Consider the following 23,504-nt stretch of genomic DNA (forward strand, 5'->3'; position numbering starts at 1 on the left):
AATCCATGAAATTCTGATGTAATAATACATGTCATCAATGTCCATTCACAACATTCACACATACTTATACAAATCATTGGCCATAAATCCTTCTAACTCAGTGTAACTGTCCTCTCCAGCCCGTGCTTACCAGGCTATTATTAGTTCAAAAGCTAACAGCTGTAAAATCTCAGGAGGGGATGCTGTGGGTGTGGATGCAACCGCAGGAGAGGGGACTGGAGCACTCTTCGCTGGCTTAGCAGAAGTTTCCCCCCACCTCCCCTCCGAGACCAAAGCTGAAGAAAAACTTTTCTTCTTGGCATCTTTTTTTGCTTGACATATTTTGCAGCCCTGCTCCTCATGAGCCTCTTCTGCCAAACATCTGAGGCATGTTAGATGCCAATCCTGAGGCGGCAGTATAGCGCTACGTCTAGCGCACCCTTTGAACTGGAAAAAACAGAGCCACACTATGACTAGTAGCTAGGTCCATTTTAACCTATATACTGCACACAAATATTTAACAGAAACTATAGCACACATGGACGGTATTTAACTGTTAAATAATTAAAGCCATTACTCCTAACAAGGAACATGCGTGCGCAAAGTAGAGTAATTTGTAAAGGATACATAAGTAACCAGCACAGTACTCAACAAAAACTTACCAACACCTCACTGCAAAACATGAGATAACAAAGTAAGCATGTAATAATATTGAAATATAATCCTCTTGTGTCATCTACCTACGCTCACAAAGTTGGAAAAAGTTACCATGAGGATGCGCTGACCGTCATCTTACCAGCCACATGGCTGGACGCAGCAAAGTTACAAGATATTATGAATGAAAAGGGTTATATAGAGATTCCTAATAGCGCCCGTGCGTTAAAAGAGGAACCATACATATAGAATTAGATGCTTTTTCACTCATTTCCCTATCAAGGTCATAAGCTTCTATTATGAAGATTGGAATGGACGACTGTATGTGACAACGACAACAAGGCTGTGGGGGTCCCAGGCGGGGGCCCTGTAGGGGTAGCATCACAAAACAAAAACAAGATTTTTTGTTTTGTAAAATATTTATTGAAATATTGTTACTGTCGGAGGCATTTTCAAATGGACATTTTAATGCTATATATGTACCCCAAGGAGGACTTCTTCTGAAAAAGAATGTTTTACTATGTTTGTTATTGAGAGAGCTGATTTCTGATTGGCTAATGATGAAATGAAAGGCCAATCAGCAGAGGCCTTCTAGTAACCAGGCAACAGTTTCATGTTGACACTCTTCATGTGTTTAATTTAAAATTTTACAGGGTTATATTTTGATGCATTTTTTTACACTCTTTTTTATTATTTTTTTGTATTCTTTTCACAAGTCGGCTTCTATAAACCCATCAAACTCTTGCCAGGTTTGCTCATCTGTGTTTGGTTGTCATAATAGTCTTTGAGGTTTGTGTCATTGTTTTCTTAGCTTTCGATCTCATAATGGGAAGTTGACTTAATGAGGTCTGAGAGTTGAAAAGTTCGGCCATTTGAGAATAGATATTGGTGATGGTAAATATAGATGTTTCTTTCCTGCGAGTGATGCGATGAAAAAGGAAACTTAGTCACACAGTAGGGAATTGGTCTCCTTGCACTGTTGCAGTTCCAAAAGAGTTACAATAAGAAGCTGAATAACATAACAGTAATTAGATTGTTTATAATCTTCACCTGCTGTTTTCTTCAACTTTTCAAGGGCATATTTCTTCTTTTCCATTTCACTGATAAGGGCAACAGATTTTTCACTAGTCAATGTGAGGATGTGCTGGATCAACGGAATCAGTTCAGTTTTTGAAATGTGAATACTGTCATCTCGTCTCAGGACATCTATTATGGATTCTGCTTTCTTTAACTGGTCAATGAATTCTTTGGTGCGTTTTTCACTGTTCTCTTCCATACCAAGAATAGCCGGATAGCCATTCCTCCGCACTTTGTAATAAGCAGTTTCCAAAAGCATTTAGATCTCCAGGTATTGCACCTGGTTCAGGGTACTTCATGACAGTGCCATAACTGTTTCAGAAATTATTGCAAAGGTTAGTCCTTCAGTAGGGAGTCTTTCTGTAAGGAGAGCCGTGAAAAGATTCTGTAGGAAGTCAGGATCACCTTCATGAGCAAGTATCTTCTGAACCATGAGAAACATGTCAACAAGTGTCAGGAGGGGCATTTTTCTTCCCAGAATCAGTGTCAATTTCCACATGTTTATGTGACTTCTTTATACTCTCAACTAACTCACCACATCGGTCACAGATTAAGGTCCGACTCAGATTATTCCGACTCCGGTCATTCTTCCCACATTTTTTACACAGCCTGTATCCAGACAAATTTAAAAAAAAACATGATGAGCATGAAATGTCTGCATCCCTAAAGCTATTTATTTTCTGCAGCTTTTACATTGTTTGACAGTTGATTAAAAGAATCATTATCTTTGATGGGTGAACCTCAATGTCCACTTGCCATTGCCTGAATTTCTTGCAAGGGGTGCTGTGCTGTGGCCTTGAGTTTCCATGCATACTTGGAAACGTGAGCTCTTACCCCTGTTCAGAGTCAGTCTGTACTTTTTGCGTCCCAGATTTCACAGTGTCAAGACCTGAAAAAGAAAAAGGTATGTTAAATAAGTAACATTTGAATCACATAGAGAAGACAAACCAAACAATACAAAAAGGACTATACGTATGTGTAACTGTAACATGACATCGGAACACTACATGTACAGCACATCCCACAGCCCTTAAGTAATTCAAAAGTGAAATTGACAAGATAGCCTATTCACCTGTTATCACTTTGTGATCTGCAAACTGACGTAAATGAACATTCCCAATATTCCCGCATCACAACTGTACTTGTCATCAATACAAAAATCTCGTTCACAGCTACATATGCACAATATGTTAAAACTGAACAGTGAAAATACCGATTTGCAAAATCATCCAGCATCAAATACACCCTGTAACACTTCTTTCGGAAAGAGTTATTTGGAGTTATTTGGGATGGGGGAATGGAAGGAACAACATCAAATAACAGATACGGTTGCACATGCATGGTGGTTAATCAATGCCGTGATTGTTGTGCCTTAAAGACAAATATTCACACCGAATATACAAATGAAATTACTCACCTCGTTGCACATTTGTGTTTTGTTCGCCATTTGTCACACTGTTTTTCCGGAAATGGTGTTGTCACTTGACTGCGATCAGTATTTAATGGATGCAGTCGAAATTATTCAACTTCGTTCTGCAGAGTTTCGCATAGCGGCTGCGCACTTACTCTGCTAACAACCGCTGTCAAATACGATAGTTCCTCTTTTTGTTCATATAGAGAATGCATTATATTGCAATACATAAATTATGCTACCATCATTATCATCTCATTAAAAGCTTTTTAGTCAAATAGATAGGAGGACCTGTGTATGGTTGTCATAGTAGTCTTCGAGGTATGTGTCATTGTTTTCTTAGCTTTCGATGTCATCATGGGAGGTTGACTTAATGAAGTCTGAGAAGAGTTCATCATCTTCACTGCTGTCCATGGCATTGGAAATGCTGCACTTTAGAAAGCTTAGTTGCACCATATCCCCAGGAATACCTTCCCAAGAGTCGCGCACCCAAGCGGCGACTGTAGTGAGCGGCGCACGTCTCAATTGGCGTTGTTCTTTGTGAACATATTTTCACCATTCATCATCTGCCTGGACCACTGTTGTCACACTGTCTGTTTGAACGGCATGTTCATCCAGACGTCCAAGGGCTGGAGGAGTGACATGCATCCATCAGCATTTACCACTTGTCTTGTTTTCCTTTAATTTCTTATTCACACCCTCACAAAGGGGAGACTTAAAACATCGGGCAGCTCCCAGTCTAGTCATCGATGTGTCTGACAGCCAGCACAGCACCAGCGTCTCATCCATCCAACCCTTCGGGTGTACAGCATAGATGACACTAAAGGAAACTTTTCTCTAAAAGTCATCTTCATCTGGAATATCACCATTGGAGTCACCTTGTTTCCATCAGCGGTGCACAACAGTACGAAGGTGGTTTCTTTGCTCAGGTTGTCCTCACAGTGATGGTTGAAGTCTCTGTGGTGTTAATGGTCCTGTTCCCTAGCTTGTCGATTGTGAGGGGAGTCTCATCCATGTTGCCTATTTTCGACACTTCGTAATCAGTGACCTTCCTCTCTTCAAAATGAACGCATGGAAGGTGTTCTTTCTTCTTAAGAACCATATTTCAGCGCTGAAATAATCTCCTGTTTTGCTTTGCTTTCCACTGGACTACAGCAGCTTCATAGTCAAATTCCCTGAGTAATGGTCCTTCCAATATAATCATCGTAAGTCTGTTTAAGGTTTCTGGTTGTAATCTATTTCTGTTTGCTGTGTGCAGATTGTTCTGGCATGAAAACCCTCTTTCACAATCAGCTGTTTGTAATGGTACAGCAATAAATTTTGACACCACTTTTTGATTCTTTTTCCTTTCCATAGTGGTCAGTGAGTGTCATCATTTCAGATCTTCCATACTCTTCCCTCTCCTCTTCTGTCAAGAATGACAGGGTTCTGCAACCAAGCACAGAAAACGCACAGGCAACATCAGTTGATTCTGTGGGAAATCTTCTGTTGATATTGTCCTTGAGAGTATCAATGAAATCTGCACTGATCTTCTTGACTTCTTCTTTAGTTGCCTTAATATGAGGGGCACTGGGAGGTGCCGGTGATGTGAAGGAAATGGCTGATGAAGGGATAGTGGATTCAACACCCTTTGCCCATGTGGGTGCCATATGATAAGATACACACGTAGAAGAAAAAGATGAAGACTCTTCTGATGAAGACTCCCTTCTGAGGGAGGCTCCTGTTGCCTGTATCTATGTATGGTGAAGGCAGCTTCGATGGACCATGCATAACCATTCCATGAAATGACAGCCTGAAAAGTGAGGTACTAGGTAAGCAGCCAGACTTCCTGTTCTTGGCTGTAGAGGGGCCCTGTGGGGCCCTGTAGGGTGGCCACAGAAGACAAAAATAAGTTTTTTGTTTTGTAATATATTTGATTGAAATATTGGTAAACCGAATGTAGGGATTTTAAAATGGACATTTTAATGCTTATATGTACCCCAAAGAGGACTTCTTCTGGAAAAGTAGTCCAGTTGTTGTGATGGCAGGTTGTGATGGAACCTTTCAACAGCATTGTCTATTCTTGGTACGTCTGACTCAATTTGGTCGTGAACATTCCACAGGTCATCTGATGTCTTTTGGCGGCATTTAGAAGTTGATATATATGACGGGATGAAACTGTAGAGACCCAACGACTGTTCTTTCATCTTGTTATTCATTTGCCTGTGCCAGCCTGAACAGGAAAAGTACATATTGTTGCAAAAGATTCTGAAACCTTACAATGACGAAATAGCATAATAACTGATATTAATTGATTATTCTTTCTTTTATTAAGAAATATATACATTCAATGAAGTTGTTTGTCCTGACTGCAATGTTGAAGACTGACCAGCTGCAGGGGTGAATACTGGATGGGAGACCCACTGACACACAAAGCAGTCAGTCAGTTGTTGCAGCTTGCCATGAGTAGGGACTCAATCAGAAATCTTCTGGAACAGCCTTGTAATATCAGCTGCAGGGAGAACTGGCAGTGACATCAATTTTCTTATGAACTTATGAAGGTGCTCTTCTTCCATGTAAGCAACCTGAAATAGTACATAAATACATGAATTTATGCAATAGTGAAAAGCAGTAAGTAGCAAAATATTATTTCATTATTATTTTTAAAAATCATATTAAAGAAAAATGTGTTCTGAATGATTCCAAGTATTGAACGTACCTGTAGACTCAGCTCTTGACATTTCCACCAAACTGACTGTGTCATGTGGAACAAGCATCCATGGACGTGGATGTCATCAAAAGTTATATTCAGCACCTTGCAGACAGCCTGCTCAAAATCCAGGATCACAGTATTGAGGTCTTGAGGCATTGTGAAGAATGATGTTTTGTGTTTGGGCAGGGTTCCTCACATGCACAGACAAGGGACATATCTTGACAGTTGCATGTTTCATTCCTCACAACCATACTGGCCATGCTGTTTCCGGTCACCCAGATTAATAGTAGTTGTGCAACTTATAATCACGAAAACACTGCGATATGAAATGGGTACATTCATGCGTTTAAAAACAGTTTCAATTTTACTTTGAATTCTGCAATTTTATCATCAGGTAATGATTAACCAGTGGATTGACTGGAGTCCAGTCTTGTCCTTCTCAGTGAGTTTCTCATGCAACACTTTAAAGATATTTTCTAAATCAGTGGATGGTTCAAGCACATTGTCTTTGGCAGATGCATGTACTTGACCAGTTGCACACAAGTAATAAAACGTATATTATTTTATATGTCTTACTAAGAATAGAACTTTAACAAATACCTCAGAATTGTGTTGAGATGTGAAATTCAGTAGTGCTGAAATCTGTATATATTGTAATAGGATGAGTCTGACCATCAGTGGACTTTGCGTTGTGTATTTTTAAAAGGTGTTATATGAAAACTCTAATGGCCAAGCTCGTACTACTGACCCAGGTTCTTTCCACTCTTTGTTGCGGGGTGAAGGACAACTGAACACAATATAGCTTCAACAAAGAATATTTATTATAATACCACAGTATTGATAATTGCACTTATAGGAACGTTAATGTTTTACATTACGAGTAGCACGAAAACATCACACAGAAGCATGTCAGTACACTATTCCCACATCTAATGCCAACCTAAGATCTGCTGTAAAGAGAGTTCACTGCCAATACATCAATCTGCCACAATGTCTTGCAGTTAATATTCAAGAGTTGGTTTGAGTTGATCCACATGAACAGTAACAACTCTTGATCTTCAACTTTTCTGTATCCTATACACTAAAGATGTCATTTTATACATCTTCCAATGTTCAGACGTAAACAACCTCCGGGGGCATGACTTATGACGCTCTTTTGCAGTGGCGATCTTTTCTTTAAAAAAATAATCTATAGCTCCAACAACACCTAATACCCAAACACATTCAACACGGGTGGTCAAAGATGGATAATTATGAAAATGAAGACAGTAGAAACTAAAAACAAAACTCACCGAGATGGGTGCTATTTCCAGTGACGCCATGTTTTGATTTGTGAGTTTCAGGACGCGACTAACAAATCATGGAACGGAGCCGACAAATCTCCAAACATGGCCGAGCGTGTTTCAAGTATTACCGACATTGTTTCCGATAGGGGCGTTGTGTTTATGCTATTACTGCTAAACTACCAATATCGCTGCAATTGTTTCACAAGTGGGCTGCGTTTGTTTACATTTGAGATGCAAGTCCTTCAAATTTGCTGTAATTCCTTCCATTACTTAGGGGTCCTGATTTAGTTTTGTAATAATCATCTTGTAATTTTGTGATGACAAATCATATTTATTTAAACAACTGTTAAATGTTTATATTCAAGCTTCTAACCATATTCACTCAGATGTATTTTCTGCCCTTTTTTCCTTGACTCTCTATCATCCTCTGCCTCCGTATCGAAGTTAGACATATCAGGTGCCAGGGGTAGTTTTCTCATCATCTTGTCATACGATTCTGTAATTATTGAAGAACACTTTAATTAACAGCAGGGATCGAAATGCAATTTTTTTCAGGAGTGCCTTAAGGCACCCACACTGAAATTTAGGTGTGCCCTGAGACAGTGGAGTGTGCCCTCTAAAATTCAAACATAATAAAAGACTTAATCACACTATAGTGTTACTTTATTTCTTAGTTGTGTGTGTGTGTGTGTGTGCTTACTTGAATATTAAAGTGTTCTCACTGGGTTACAGGTAAACAACATTGTCAACACTTGTGGTCACTGGTTACTGGCTAGTTGTAGCTGACACTGTTTTACTTTTAGTCAGTGCCATATGCAGGGGTCCATCTTCTTGGACCCTTCCCTCCTGTCATCCATCTTGCTATGGCTCCTCTTGGGTCAAAATCTTCAAGTGGGGTTTTACACTGGGCCACTGTCATAAGTTGTGAAAGTGTGGATGGTTTTAGTCTTGACCTCCAATCAGTCTTCACCCTGCTCATCATGGAGAAACCTCTCTCACACTCTGCAGAGGACACAGCTAGGACAAGAGAGATCTTTACTAGAGCCAGTATGTTGTTGTACCTGTTGTACATCTTGTCTTGCTTCAAAACTTTGGACCACAGATCTATGTAAGAACAGTCAGGGGTTCTTTTGAACAGATCAGCTGCTTCCATTAGAACATCTGGCATTTCATTCATGCATGATTCCCTTGTAATGTTTTTTGCCCTTAAATACTCTGAAAAGTGTTCAGTAATTTTGTTGATTTCTTCCCTTCCAAAAGTACCAAATTCACTTCTATTTTCTGGCCAGGACACTGGTGTAAATATGCTGAAAGCCTCCATGACACCACTGTTTCCTTCAAACTCAGCAATTCGTGAATACAGTGCCTCTGCTGTGTTCTGTGAGAGGGCTCTCATTTCTGTCTTTACCCTCTTAATGACTGTAGCCTCAGTAGAAGAACCTCTCTTTTTCTTTTCCAGGGAAACAGTCCTGTACTGTCCATCTTCAAGTTCACTCATGAACTCTTCTGCCATCTTGTCAAAGTTGGTCTCAGTCAGTTTAACACATGCTGCATGCATTCGAACTGGGATCAGGTCAATGGAAGTGTCATTGTCCTGGAATGTGTCTGACAACAAAGCACACACAGCAAAGTAAAAGAGCATAATATGCATGAAGAGAACAAGTTCAAGTGACTGGAGACAATCCAAGATGTGTTTAGCTTTTGAAGCTGAATCCCCCTTGCTGTTGATGCTCACCTGAGTACAGTGGGTGTGAATAGCAACATAGTCTGTGTTTAGAGCCTGGAGTGCTCTATGCCTGTGCCCTGCCCACCTTGTGCCATATATGTTCACTGGTCTCACAACTTTAATTCCAAGGGCATCTCCGGTTTCCTGTAAGCCAGTCCAATTCAGTGGCGAATAATGGTAGAATTTATACACATCTTCCAGAAACTTTTCAAGGGTACTCAATAGGGACTTTTCCCAGCATTTTTCATAGCTAACTCTAACCTGTGTGCTACACATGGGATTGGTATCACATGTGGTACGTCATGCTTTAATTTTGCAGCTACCCCTCCCTTCCTACCCATCATAACAGGGGCTCCATCTGATGTGAAAGACACAACATTTTCCTTCCAGTCTGGATAATCTCCAGTTTCCGTCAAAGCTCTATCAATTGCTGTATATATCCCTGCTGCGTCAGCTTTCTCAACACCCCAAACACACAGATATTTGGTGACAGGTTTACACTCAACCTGATCAATGTATCTCAAATAAATTATTTCTTCTTCAATAACTGAACTATCAGTACTGCCGTCACATAGTATTGAAAAGCAGTTCCCTTTCACATGATCTTTCATCATATTGTCTGTAATATCTTGTGCAATGAACTTCACAAATGTTCTGGCTTGCTTGTCATTTGCATAGTTTGCCATAAGATCAACCTCAAAATTGACAGTCTGGAGTCTCAATAATTCAACAAACTCTGTAAATGGCATTTCACGCTTTGCTAGGTGAAAAACTGTTGTAAAAAGTTTACATAATTTAGATGCTTCCTTTTCATTGAGATTAACTATCCCCTTCTCAATTTCTGACTGGCCAGGCTTAATCTGTGAAGCATACTGAGCATTCAGTGCAAGTATGTGTTCATCATTTGCCACATGGGTTTCTAATTTACTAGTTCTAAATCCCCGTGAACCTGTCACAAAATGATTTGGTTTTCCATCCCTTCCAATAGAACGGCCAAATTCCAAACACACTTTACAAAATATCAAGTTCTTTTCCCTGTCACAAATGAGCCAATTCCTGTATTTCGGTAAAGGCCAATTCTGAGAAATGCCACGTGTATGCTTAGCATTATCGCCAGTCGTATCACATTTCGGCTAGATTACACTTTACCGGGCGCGCGCCGCTCGAGGATCAGCACACGCTAATCAGCAGTCCCAGCGTATCGCGCTATAATGAGTCTCATCGGTAGCGTTACTCCCGATTCTCATTATAACGCTCTCTTTCCGATCAAGCACGCACTCATGGGTCCTTAGGGTTAGGGGACACCCCCACCCCACCCCCCCTGGGTCAAACACCCCCTCCTGGGGCCGGATTCACCAAACTTCTTAGAATTTTCTTAAACCTTAAGAATTCTTAAATCTGCTAAGAATTCTTAGTTTCCATAACAACCTCTACAATACTAAGAATTTTGCTTAAGTCGTATTCATCAAACCTCTTAGTGCTTAAGATTTTTTCTTAGACTAAGAACCATGCATAGGTAACTTAAGCCCTTAAGAAATTTCTTAAAGTAAACAAAGATGGCCGCCAATGCAAGCACCGATAGAAACAACATTTTAGAAAAATACACTGAAAAAGAATTGACACGAAGATTTCGTTTATCCAAAGATGGCATACAGTTTGTAGTAAGTTTGATTTCCAATGAAATTTCACCTCTGACACAAAGAAGCAATCCCTTATCGGCTACAGAAAAAGTTCTGTTGACGCTGCGATACTTGGCCACTGGGAAGATGCAGCTGTGTAATGCTGATCATATTGGAGTTTCACAGTCGTCAGTCAGTAGGGCCATTACACAAACAATAACTGCAGTGTCTGCTCCTGCCATAGTTCGACAGTTTATTTCGTTTCCTACCAGTCAAGCTGAAATACGAAGAAACCAACTAGGTTTCTATGGCATCGCTAATTTTCCCGGAGTGGTTGGGGTGATAGATGGCACCCACATTCAGATTCTGGCACCATCCCAGCACGAACCTGCTTATGTGAATAGGAAACAATACCACAGCATCAACACTCAGGTTATCTTTGACCACAGTTCGCAAATCATCGATGTTGTAGCGAAATGGCCCGGGTCCACTCATGACTCGCGCATACTGACCGAGAGCGGCGTTTGCGCTTTGTTTACACGCCATGTGATGCCTGCCGGCTGCCATTTGCTTGGGGACAGTGGATATCCATGTAGAGATTGGCTCCTCACACCTTATCTTCAACCACATCCCGGCTCTCAGACAGCATACAACAGGTAAACTAAACCTCGAAAACGACAGGACTTCCATCGGGTACTAGAATAGAGTTATGCCCCCTTTCAAAAAAAACTATAAAAGTGTAACTTGGTTGCATTAAAAAAGTGAAGGTTTCTTTCCTGGAACAAATTACAATCCTCAATGATTAATTTACTTCATGAATACAATGTACTTATTGAACTGATAGTACCCATTAATGAATATTTCAGGGCTAAATGGACTATTTATCAATGTTCATAAATATCATGTTATTCATTTATGTGACAATAAGAAATTACAAATATGCTGTTGCAGATTTTAAATTATTATTCACTGCATTTGATTTTCTGACAGAGCTCATAAAAGGACTCGAAGTGTAGTCGAGAGAGGGATTGGGCAGTTGAAACGCCGTTTCCATGTTTTGCATGGTGAAGTTAGACTATCACCACAAAAAACATGCAAGGTAAATATGTGTACAAAAATAATAAATGTGGAGGGCAGTTATTCATCTGTGTAAACTCAGTGTTATTTTTAGTGAAACTATGCCTTAAGAATTACCTGTTTTGAAGATGTTATAAAGATGTTTACAAGTAGACAGAAATCTTTCATAATAATTACAGTTAAAAAAAATATTTATGTTTCAATAAAATTATTTAAAGCAGTTCTTGCATGTGTGTGTGTTTGTGAAAGTGTGTGCACTTCCATGCCTGTGCATGTCTGTAAGTATTAAGATATATGTGTTACATATGTCTACATATACATGTTCTTAAATACTCCATTTATATCATTTTGCAATCATCAAGAAAGATTGTCTTCAATTGAACCATTCAGCAGCATGTGCTTATCAACTCAAGTTATGACCAAGGCAGCGGGTCGTGCTAAAGTGGGTTTATTCCACTGTGGCATTATTGAGAACATTTTTTAACAACAATAAAATATACAATACATATTTTCACGCACATATAAGCACGTGTGCGCACACACACACACACACACACACACACACACACACACACACACACACACACACACACACACACACACACACACACACACACACACACACACACACACACACACACACACACACACACACTGAAGTTACATCTAGCAATTAACAATTATGATAATAATATTAAGTTAGTGCTTAAATATGATAGGTAGCTTATGCATTTTCAAAATTGGTTTTTACTTATATAGGTATTAGTGAATTGTCAATGATAATTAATAACATGGATCATATGCATCTGAAGGAGACTCAAAGACAGTGATGTAACTAGTTCTATCTGTGTAAACTAGTTTTGGAGCGATTGAAGATAAATACCATGTTTTTATGCAATGTACAAAATCTAATGAAATTCGCCAAAAGTACCTGTCACAGCTGAATGCCATGCCTCATTGTGAACAAAGCAAGATAAATGTAATGCAATCTGAAGATACACAAATTATTAAATCAGTTGGCCTTTTTTTGCATAACATGTTTAATTTAATTTTCCCAACAGGTCATCACATCTTGTGCTGTGTTGCACAACATATGCAAGATGAGGAACATTCCCTTGCCTGATGGTGAATCGATGGAGCCAGACGAGGACGACCAGCCACAAACTCTTCCACCATTGTCTGGTCATAACCTCATTTACAGGGATCACTTTGCCAACACTCACTTCTAGTGTAAGACAAATTATCTGACATTGTCACCAACATGACAGTAACAGATTTAGTAGCAAATTAATATCACTGTAATTTAAATATCACTTAAAACTATAAGAATTAGTTTAAACTGAATGCATTAATAGAGAGAATTTTCATAAATGAATTCAAATGCACTTAAAAGAAATGACATCATACTTATTTAGATACATTTCAACTTTTAGGGGTGACTTGTAAAGTACACAACTGGAACAAGTAGACATTATGTTGGGATGAGTACCCAACATGTGAGGGATTATCAATCAATATCTACTTAAAGACAGGCATGAAGCCATTAAAATCTTAATAATCCAGGTAGTTTGAATTAAAATTGAAATATACATTCACATAAAATATATTTTTGATTATAAATGCTCAAGTCGTGAGTCCTGATTCATCCAGCAACTGTAACATAAGTAAATCAGATGAAGTATACCGGTAATTAGGAAGAGTTAATATCATAGATTTGTCAACTTTTAGAAAGTATTTGCAAGAACAATAACGTAACAAATATTTTTGTCAGCTTCTACATATGGTACTGTTTTTATTCAGATTTGGTAAATGATTTTACGATTCACATCTCAGCCCCAATATTTAACCACAACAAACAACAGTTTTAACCATTACTTGACATATGTAGAAAAGATTGGCTCAAGTCAAATAACCTACTCTTATTGGTATGTACAGGTTATAAAAGCCATGATGGATTTAAAGGCTTGAGAAGGCAGAGCAGTCAGATCCTCAGACCATGGTATCATTGCAGCAAAGAGAGTACCATAATATATGTAATATGAAACAATAGGGGTGTCGCAATAAGTAAATGCATCGGAACAGTTTTATTGACAATTCAAAAAGTGATAATTGCTTGACTGTACCAATTCCTATTTTACAACTTCATCAAATCAAATTTTACACTATATGGATCTCCATCAAAATGTTAGTAGTAAAATTTTTCTAGACCGCTCCGATATATAGATGTAGCTAGAATTTTGTGACTATTTCAGATTGAATGAAAGTTTTCTGAAAACATATGCAAAACTATGATGACTGTCACAAGAAATTATTAGTGTCTCAGATTTCCATCCTGCTTTTAGCAGACTTCCTTACTATGGCGTGAATTTGTTGTATCGCAATATGTATCATATTGTGACCTTAACATTGTTATACATACGTATTGTGACACCCCTATGAAACAACTTCAAAACTGCTACTCTTCCATAATTTTCCTTAGTTTATGTTCCATTACTTTCTTTTTGAGTTCCAGAACTTCTATTTCCAATTTCATTTTTTTGTGATGCAGCTCATCACATTCACTGCAAGATGGAACATGGGATGGTCTTGATGGTGGAGCAAATCTTTCTCTACTTCGTGAAGAGACTTTCTCTGTAGGCCTGACTGGAGTCGCTGAAGCATCTACAGGTGTACTTGGAGTAAATGCCACATCTGCCACATCTGCCACACTGTCGACAACATGAAAAGACCCCTCCACACCTGGCAGCGACTGTATGTTTAACAATGTCATGGCATCACTGAAATTAAAATGAAATATAATCAGCTTGACTTGTAATCTGGTCAAAATTGAACAGCAATTATTTATACACATATTTGATTTTTTAGTAGGTCAAGCCTAATGGTCTTTTCATGTAGGTGGTAAGACTTAGCTGGCATCGCTTTTTGAATTGTTTCATGTATAAAACACTATGTAAATTATAAAAATGACAAGTTAATGAAACTCAATGGATAAATATCATTTTTTTCTGGAGTTATTTTAAAAATGAAATTTGTTATTAATACTCTTAGTGATTTCCTTGATTTTGCGTGAGACCTTATGCTATGGCAAGAATATTTAGAATGTGATGAACCTAATTTCATTGTAGGTATTACGACAAACAATAAAGCATAACATTTTGATAAACCTTGACTCAGCAGAATCCTGAATCTGGAGTAAAGTTGAATCCATTGACTCAGGGATTCCTGATATGCACACATTGTCCTTCCCCAGAATGTCCCACACAACCTCAGCTGTTTCATTTAACAGTGGGAATGGCGATGGTCCACCACCTACAATGTACAGACACTACATGGTTCACCATACATTGATCAATAATCAAACATGTGCAAAAATCATATTTTTCAGGAGGAGGTGTTATTCAACATATTTTCTATGAGTTTGGGTGGTATTAATGTTGTTGGGGTTTTGTACAACTTAAAATGAAATTGCCTGTAAACAGCCTAATATTGCACACTTACAAGTGTCATTTATCCATAGCACTTTATTTTAAGAAGGTGTAATTGATGTTACATTAGTACAAACGTGATATGACATTGCCCAGATAATCATACATCATTCAATCATTAATATGAAAATCAGTAATTATTACTCTTTTTATTCTTCTTCAAAATAATCACTTCTCATGAACAACAGATTGACAAAAATCTGTTAGTTTAGATCCTAAATCTACATTTGAACTCTCACCTGTAGATGCAGCCCCTTTCTTGTATGCTGCGATGTCATATTTTGACTTGGCCTGAGTGTTGTGCCACTTCTTCTCCACCTCCTCGCTAGTTCTAACACATCCTGGGAAAAGGACAAATATATTCCATTAAATGTTTTGAATAAAAAATATTACATCAAATATATACATTTGCAATAAATTTACTTTATTAATTTCATGATCTAAAGTTATTGTAATCCCAGTTATGGCATTAACACAGGTTCATTGTAAGGGTGTGTATGAAAAGAGCCCAATTCAGCAAACCAAAATTAGTCACATTACAGAAAATTAGTGCTATTTCAACATAGCACTGTTAATAGTAACTTAAGGAACAAATAAACACTGACTCTGTGTATGCCTTCGGTTGGAATTGAACCAACTCCATATAATGGACTGCCATTCAAAAGCTTTAAGGGAGTCAAGATGAGGAACAATAACTCAAAGGGGTCAGTGTTTGATCAAATAAATTAATGAGACACATCTCGCAAACACAACATAACAAATTTGTCATAATGTGTGAATCTTTCACACTGGTTAAAATAAAATCATGATGTGTGAATCTTTCACACTGATTAAAATAAAATCATAATGTGTGAATCTTTCACACTGGTTAAAATAAAATCATGATGTGTGAGTCTTTCACACTGCTTGAAATAAAATCATAATGTGTCATTGTGTGAATCTTTCACACTGGGTAAAATAAAATCATAATGTGTGAGTCTTACAGACACAGGGTAAAATATAATGATAATGTGTGAGTTTTTCACATTTGGACAACAAACTCATACATGTGTGAGTCTTTCACACTTTGTTGAAATGGAATGTTTTATGTGTGATTCTTTCATGAAATCCTACAGTAGAAATATCTTACCTGCTTGGATAATACCTGAATATCAACCTGTACTTCCAAGATAAAACTAATAATTATCAACATATCAAATCAACATTGATTTATTCTTGTTATTTTCAGTAATGAAAAATTTTACAATTGACCATGCAACCAGATTAAACGATCAACAATTAATATTGTAAATATATATATACTCCACTCGCTAGTTCCATGAACATACTAGTATTTACTACATATGTGTGTGTTTTCGTATACTTGTAAGCTTTTACAAATGAAAATGCACAACATTTCACGTATGCAACTGTTACTTCAAATGATCATAATAAGCTGCACAGACAATATGTTGTTACCACTTGTCTAAGTTTTGAGATGGGTAATCGATTATGTTTTGAGATGGGTGATCGAAAATAGCACATATCGGCCATCCCACTTTTTCAGCTTGCAATTATTTCAACGTTTACATTATTACAAACAAACATACATTAATAAGTGAATTATCGTATCAGGCAAATACTTCACAATTTCGGGCATAAGGTGATAATATCTTAAAGTATCGTCACTTACCTGTGAAGGTGGCATTTATTTGCTTCGTAATGTCCGTCCAGATCTCCTTTTTTCGGGATGATGTCACGCCCGGGCCAAATCGGCCGAGCAACACAGCCTTGTTCTGTTCCACGAGGCGCGCTAAGAACAAGGTCTGCTCCGCCGTCCAGTTTGGCTTTCTTGTAATTTTCTTGTCCATTGACATTGTTATTGTCGTCTGCGTAAATTTTCTTTTCAATCTCCACGCGAGGAGAGTTCAAGTGTGCTATTAATAGATACGGGGAATTCCAAATACGTCATCTAAGAAAATTCTTAGCATAACTTTGCATCCCATAATTCCAAGCGATTACCGCTAAGAAAATTCTAAGAATTTCTAAATTTCTTAGCTAAGATTTATGCTTAGTGGCTTAGTGGATTGCTACTTAAGATAAATTCTCAGCTAAGAATTCTTAAGAAACTTAAGCATAAAAACTAAGAAAATTCTAAGAAGTTTGGTGAATCCGGCCCCTGGGTCCTTAGGGTTAGGGACACCCCCACCCCCCCACCCCCGGGTCAAACACGCACTCATGGGTCCTTAGGGTTAGCAAGCTTTAGGGGTAGGGTTGGCTTACAGTAACACGTTTCGTCCCACCAGGACTCATCAGTGCAGCTTGGATTCCCTAAGGAAACTGCAGACGTGTTTCGTGCTGTCTTGGCTGTTTGGGTTTTGGGTTTTGCCGAAACACGTCGGAAGATCCTCAGTTCTTCACTTTGAGGGGTTGGCGTTCCAAGCTGGGCTTGGTCTCCAGTCTCTCAACGACACGATCCATGTTCGGAGTGTACACTTTCTTCACTGCTTCCAGAAAGGCGAGATATTTGTCCTCCGCCCCGGATAAATATTTCTTTCGAAATATATACTCCACGAAGTATGAATCATAGAGAGCTTTCGTGGTACCGGACGCAGGGAGACCAGTATTTTTTACCGCACGCCAGGTGGACTCGATGGTATTGGTGTGGGCGCCAGTCTCCGGGTCCTTGAAGTGCTCCGAATGGTTGACAGTGAGGTGGGTGTAGCCAAGTTGTCCAAGCTTGGAGTACGCCTTCCAACAGTCGGTGATGATTGTAGTGCCTTTGGCCACGTACTTCTCGATAATTGGGATCAGAGTGTCCGCACTTCGGTCTGGCAATGACGTTAGAAACACTTGCCGACTCTCTCGCTCGATTCCACCAAGAACCCACACTCCATCGACCCTTTTCCCACGGTGGTACTTCCTCTTGCCAAACTTTGACTCGTCAATCTCCACCGTGGTTCCAGGGCCGCCAATCTGCTCGCTGTCTGACTCAATCACGGACATGCACACCTCGCGGCAGAACATGTTCCAATCGACCAGGGTACTGTTCGATCCCACTTTGAGCTCGCGCTGGATCACATGCAGGGGGGTCTTGTACACCCAGTAATAGAGATGTTTCATAATCTGGCACATCGTCAAATGGGATCCGGAAAACCAGCTCCCCTCCCTGATGGAAACTTTCTGACCGCAGCTCTTCACCCGACAGCGCCATACTAGCCCGTCTCGTCCGTAGCTGGGATCTTTCTTCCTCGTCAATTCACCAGTGCCACAACGGGGACAGGCTCCAGCAAAATCGCTGATGATCCCTCGGGCAGTAAGCCAGTCAACGAGCGTTGACGAATCAAACGTGAGACGATAAACATCGTCGTACACCATAGCTTCACACGATTGGATAAGCGCCATCTTCGAAGACAATACCGAGGTGTGGCTTCTCAAGTTGATGAATGGGGAGGCGGGACCTAAGCTCTGCGCATGCGCAGAAAAAGAAAAACTTGTTTTTCTTTTTCTGCGCATGCGCAGAGCTACTGTGTTAATGACACGGTAAACGAGCACTAGGTAACTGTGATCGCACCGGTGGTCCCGAGGTACCGTGTCCGACTAATTAGACGACTAATTAGCAACCGTCTGGAATCTGCTGACTCCCGCAGAGCTCGTTCGAACCCCCGCAGCGCCAGGTAAAAAAACAGAAAAAGTGCGCCCGGTAAAGTGTATGACTCCCCACATTTCTTGACACCATCAACACTGGTATCGTTTTCAGGAATGTCAGATACATTACGAGATATTTCTTCAACTGAAGCCCCTGTGTTGACGCTATCTCATTTATCAGAAACATTTGTTTGTGGTTTAAAGAAGCTTAAAATTGTTTTAGATTTAACACTCTTCTTTGACATGATTCCGTCGTCTGCTAACAGCTTGCCGGCTAGTTACCTCGTGTTGTAAACATCCTATCCCATAATTCAATGCAGCTTTGAAACGTAATATCCTGACATGCGCAAATGAAACCAAAATGGCAGCGCCCATACAACACGCTGACAAATGAAATAATATATACCAGATGTTGTATTTCTCACCATGATAAGAGTGAAAAGTAATTATTTTGTCAGTTTGATGGTCAGACAATAAAATTTACAGACGGTAAATCTATTTTTCAGGCGTGCCGTAATGGCACCGACTTGTAATTGTATCCGTGCCCTTTTCAATTTATCCGTGCCGAGGGCACGCAAACAGGGGGAATTTCGATCCCTGTAACAGTATGCCGGAAATGGTCTTGTTAACAATGACCTATCATTAAATAATAGTTATATTTTTTTAATGAGTGAATTAGTGTGAAAAAAAGTTCAGAATAAACTAAACTACACTGATTAACTGTATGTAACATAACCAACTATGGCGGGCGGGAGCACATGTCTGTTTATTTCCGGTTAGCCGCTTACAACATAATAAATGAAATGTCGCTTGGGACATAAATAAAAGAATGCCGCTTAAGGCAATTACGTTACATCTCCCTCCTTAAGATTAAGAGTCCTTGAATAAGGGATAAGATTATAGCACTGGTAGTGTAAATGTGAAATGTCACTGAAAGTTACGTATACGGCAAAAGTCTTTTTTTTTTTTTTTTTTTTTTTTCAAGAGCACAGAGTTCCCGATGATGATAGCTATATAAAACGCATAGACAAACTAAATTTGGCACATGCATTACTTTGGCACTGCGAAACAAATTAAAGTCTTTCAGAAGAAACCTAACTACTATTAACGTTGAACTTAACGTATGACCCTAGCACTTTAAGAGTCATTCACAGATCGAGCCTGCTGGGTGGTGCTACACGTCTGCCTGATCTGGTGGTGACAGTCGGATTGACTGACGGGGTGGTGGTGACTGGGCTGCTGACATCTCTGCGAGGTGAAGGTAGTGCGCCATGTTGCACAGAGTATGGTTCGGCGAGCGGCGGTGGTGGTGTGACGTTTGGGGTGAACTGCATTTCTCCAAGTTGTCGGCTGGGCTGACTGCTGGTGTTTGCTGGAATTGTGACTTTCCTGAGAAACTTGCGGTTCCGCCTGTAAGTCCCGACATCAGTGGTGACGTGATACGATCTGGGTTTGGAGTGGTGACTCTGGATTACTCCGGGCTTCCATGACTTTCCAGTATCAACTGGAGCGAGTCTAACTTGGTCTCCTGGCTGAAGCTCTGGGAGGGGTTTAGCACTCTTCTTAGCATCGTGGTAGAACTTTTGCTTTTGCTTCTCAAGAGTCAAGTGGCGTTTGGTCTCTTGCCTGTTGTAAGGTTGAGGAATGAGTATCTCAGGACGCCTGAGGACGCCTGCTCATTAGTAGCTGGGCCGGAGACAGGTTGATTCCTTCCAGAGGGGTTGTCCTGTAGTCGAGGAGTGCCAGGTACTTGTCTTCGCTCTTCCTCCACATATTTTTGACTGTTTGGACTGCCCTTTCAGCTTCCCCATTGGAACTTTGGAAGTGTGGACTTGACGTTTCGTGTAGAATACCATAGGACTTACAGAAGTTGCTGAACTCTGCACAATCAAACTGTGGACCGTTGTCTGTTCTCAGTTTGCTCGGTATTCCATGGATGCTGAACACCGATTTCATAGCTTCAATGGTGGATGATGCAGTAAGAGACTTGACCTCTATGGCATCGATGTACTTGGAATAATAGTCGACGAGGACCAGGTATTTTCGGCCCTGGAAGTCGAATAGATCACTCCCAACCATCTGGTAAGGTAAGTCTGGTGGTGGAGTAGGTTGGAGGGGCTCACTTTGTTGTCTCCTTGAGTATTCAGCACACTTGTCACAGTCTCTGATGGCTTGTTCTATCTCGTCGTTCATACATGGCCAATACATCACTTCACGAGCTCTCTGTTTGCTCTTCACCATTCCCAGATGGGACTCATGGATGATGTTGATCATGTGTCTGCGAAGAGTAGGTGGTATGACAATGCGCAAGCCCTTGTAAATGATGCCATCTGCTACTGAGAGTTGGTCACGTGAATCCCAGTATGGACGGGCTTCAATTGGGACGTTTCTTCTGTCGTCTGGCCATCCATTTATGACAACTTCTGTCACATACTTGAGCTCTTTAAGTGTGAGGTCTCTGATTTCTTCATATCTGTCTGGAGTGATATCCAACATGTGGACTCTGTCCGAATCCAAGACTTCAGAGCTAGTGTGAGCTGTGTTCAAATATGCTCTAGACAAAGCATCAGCTGCCTGCATGTCAGAGCCTTTCCTGTAATTCACTACAAGATCATAGGATTGCAGCTTTAACAACATCCGCTGCAGTCTCATGGGTGCAGAGAGGATTGGTTTCTTGCAAATCATCTCTAGGGGCTTGTGGTCATTATACACAACAGTCTCTTTCCCAAAGATGTAGCAATGAAACTTGCTGGCTGTGTACACAATTGACAACATCTCTTTTTCAATTTGCGCGTAGCGCTTTTCTGTCTCTGTAAGTGACCTTGAGGTGAATGCAACTGGTCTGGAATTCTGAATCAGGACTGCTCCCAAGCCTGACTGTGATGCGTCACACTGGATTTCAACAGGTTGGTTGACATCGAAGAGAGCGAGTACTGGTGGTGAGCTGCACATCTTCTTCAGCTTGTCAAAGCTGTCTTGCTGTTCATGGTCCCAGTGAAACATGACATCTGATTTCAGTAGGATTCGTAGAAGCGCATCAACTTTGCTGAGATCTGGAAGGAACTTTGCTAGGTACTGGACAAGTCCTAGTAGTCTTCGGACTCCTTCTTTGTCTTCGGGTGCAGGCATTTCAGTAATCGCCTGTACTTTTGCTGGGTCTGGTCTCAAGCCCTCAGCAGACACAATGTGTCCGACGTAGTGGACTTCCGATTTCCGGATAGAGCACTTGTCAAAGTTTAGCTTGAGATTGTATGTGGTTGCTCACTCTACAACTTGTTTCAGAATTTCATCGTGAATGATGAATGTTGTTAGGTATGATGACTTCTTGTCGAGCTTGATCTGTAGAAACCCTGATTTGGCGTCAAGAGTTGAGAATACCTTGGTCCCAGGAATATTAGCTACGACCTCTTCTATGGTCTTAAGGGGATGATGCTCTCTCAAGATGGCTTTATTCAAGTCCTTTGGGTTGATGCATATTCTGATTTTGTCCTTTCGGATGGAGACCACCATGGAACTGACCCACTCTGTGGGTTCTTCAACCTTGACGATGTAGCCATTTTCTTCCATCTCATGGAGTTTTTCCATGATCTTTGGTTTCAGGGCTGCTGGTTGTCTACGAGGAGGGTGAACAACTCCCCTTGCGTCTGGATCAAGCTTTATACAGTACTCTCCTGGGAGGGTCCCTGTTGTTTTCACGAGTTCCGGGAAATCCGCAAATTGTTTAACGGATTCTGAGCTGTCACTTGTCAGATTCACTCGAGCTATGAGTCCTAGCTTTTCAGACGTGTCTCCACTGATCACGTTTTCTTGGTCAATATCAATGATGAGGAAAGTGACGGGTATAGTTTTACCTTCGTACTTCACAGGTAGCTGAACAGCTCCTTCTGGATATATCTTGTGGTTAGAATAGGACCGGAGGACTCTTGATGACTTGGCTAATTCACACTGGATATTGAGTTTGTCAAAACATGTTTTCACAATGATATTACACTTGGCACCCGTGTCAATACGAACTGTTGCTGGTTTGTCGCTGATTTGTACTGTTTCAATCCACTTGTCATCACTGTCTTTTTCTTGCTTATGCTGAAGAGAATGAATTTGCAGAAGGTCGTCCTCAGATTCGCTGTCGAACTCGTTGTCGTCATCTGATTGAGCTTCTTGTAAAGTGTGAACTTGTTTGCGTTTTCTCTTTGTGCACACCTGGATCCAATGGTTTGGCTTTTTACAGTAGTTGCATATAGTGTTTTTGGCTGGACACTTCCCATCAGTGTGTGCTTTGCTTATTTCTAGACCACACTTGCCACAGGTCCCTTGATCACTGTTTGTTTTAGAGTTCTTGTTTGGATCTTGATGCTGTTTCCTCTCGGATTTTCTACTGTTACGTTTGTGTGGCTTGTGTCTTGTGTCTTTAAGAGACGAAACTTTCTGATCGTCTCCTCTAATCATAGTGAGGTGCATTTGAGATACTTCAAATTGCCTACCAATGTCTAGGGCTTTTGCAAGTGTCAAATCTTGACCCCGGTCTAACAGACGTTCTTGAATTTTGGAATGAGAAACTCCTGCAATAATACTGTCAGTTAAGATGTCATCTGGATTTCCATAATCACAGTCCATGAGAATTAACTTAAGGTCCTTCACAAAATTGTCAAAATTCTCACCGACTTTTTGTTTCCTTTCTTTCAGCTTGAATCTTGCAATTCTCTTGTTTTTCCTTGGTCTGACATACGTTTCTAACTTGTTCATGATTACGTTTGGGTTGTCTTCCTCCCCTTCTTCCCATCTTAAAGTTTTAAACACTTCACGGCCCTGTCGGCCGATCCACATACCTAGCCAGCCCGAACGATCTTTATCGTTTGCTTTTGACAGTGGGC

At 40.2% G+C, this 23,504-nt stretch overlaps 3 protein-coding genes across 3 annotated transcripts; 1 reads left to right on the top strand and 2 right to left on the bottom strand.

The window, feature by feature from the left end:
* The first annotated feature begins 10,188 nt into the window (after window positions 1–10,188).
* Window positions 10,189–14,323, top strand: LOC137294167 (putative nuclease HARBI1). The gene is made up of 4 exons (XM_067825157.1): window positions 10,189–11,100; window positions 11,435–11,543; window positions 12,583–12,751; window positions 14,070–14,323. The coding sequence occupies exons 1-3, from the start codon at window positions 10,382–10,384 to the stop codon at window positions 12,748–12,750; spliced, it is 996 nt and encodes a 331-aa protein (XP_067681258.1). The 5' UTR covers window positions 10,189–10,381; the 3' UTR covers window position 12,751; window positions 14,070–14,323.
* LOC137294176 (nuclear apoptosis-inducing factor 1-like) lies at window positions 13,779–17,157 on the bottom strand. Its single transcript, XM_067825169.1, has 4 exons — window positions 16,679–17,157; window positions 15,246–15,347; window positions 14,686–14,830; window positions 13,779–14,298 (listed from the first exon to the last, which is right to left on the bottom strand). Exons 1-4 carry the CDS (start codon window positions 16,860–16,862, stop codon window positions 13,977–13,979), a joined length of 753 nt encoding a protein of 250 aa, XP_067681270.1. The 5' UTR covers window positions 16,863–17,157; the 3' UTR covers window positions 13,779–13,976.
* Window positions 17,158–17,394: 237 nt separating this feature from the next.
* Window positions 17,395–18,390, bottom strand: LOC137258427 (uncharacterized). Its single transcript, XM_067796108.1, has one exon. It carries the CDS (start codon window positions 18,388–18,390, stop codon window positions 17,395–17,397), a length of 996 nt encoding a protein of 331 aa, XP_067652209.1.
* Between the last annotated feature and the right edge of the window lie 5,114 nt (window positions 18,391–23,504).

Source organism: Haliotis asinina, chromosome 1 (genome assembly GCF_037392515.1).
Source record: "Haliotis asinina isolate JCU_RB_2024 chromosome 1, JCU_Hal_asi_v2, whole genome shotgun sequence".
NCBI lineage: Eukaryota > Metazoa > Mollusca > Gastropoda > Lepetellida > Haliotidae > Haliotis > Haliotis asinina.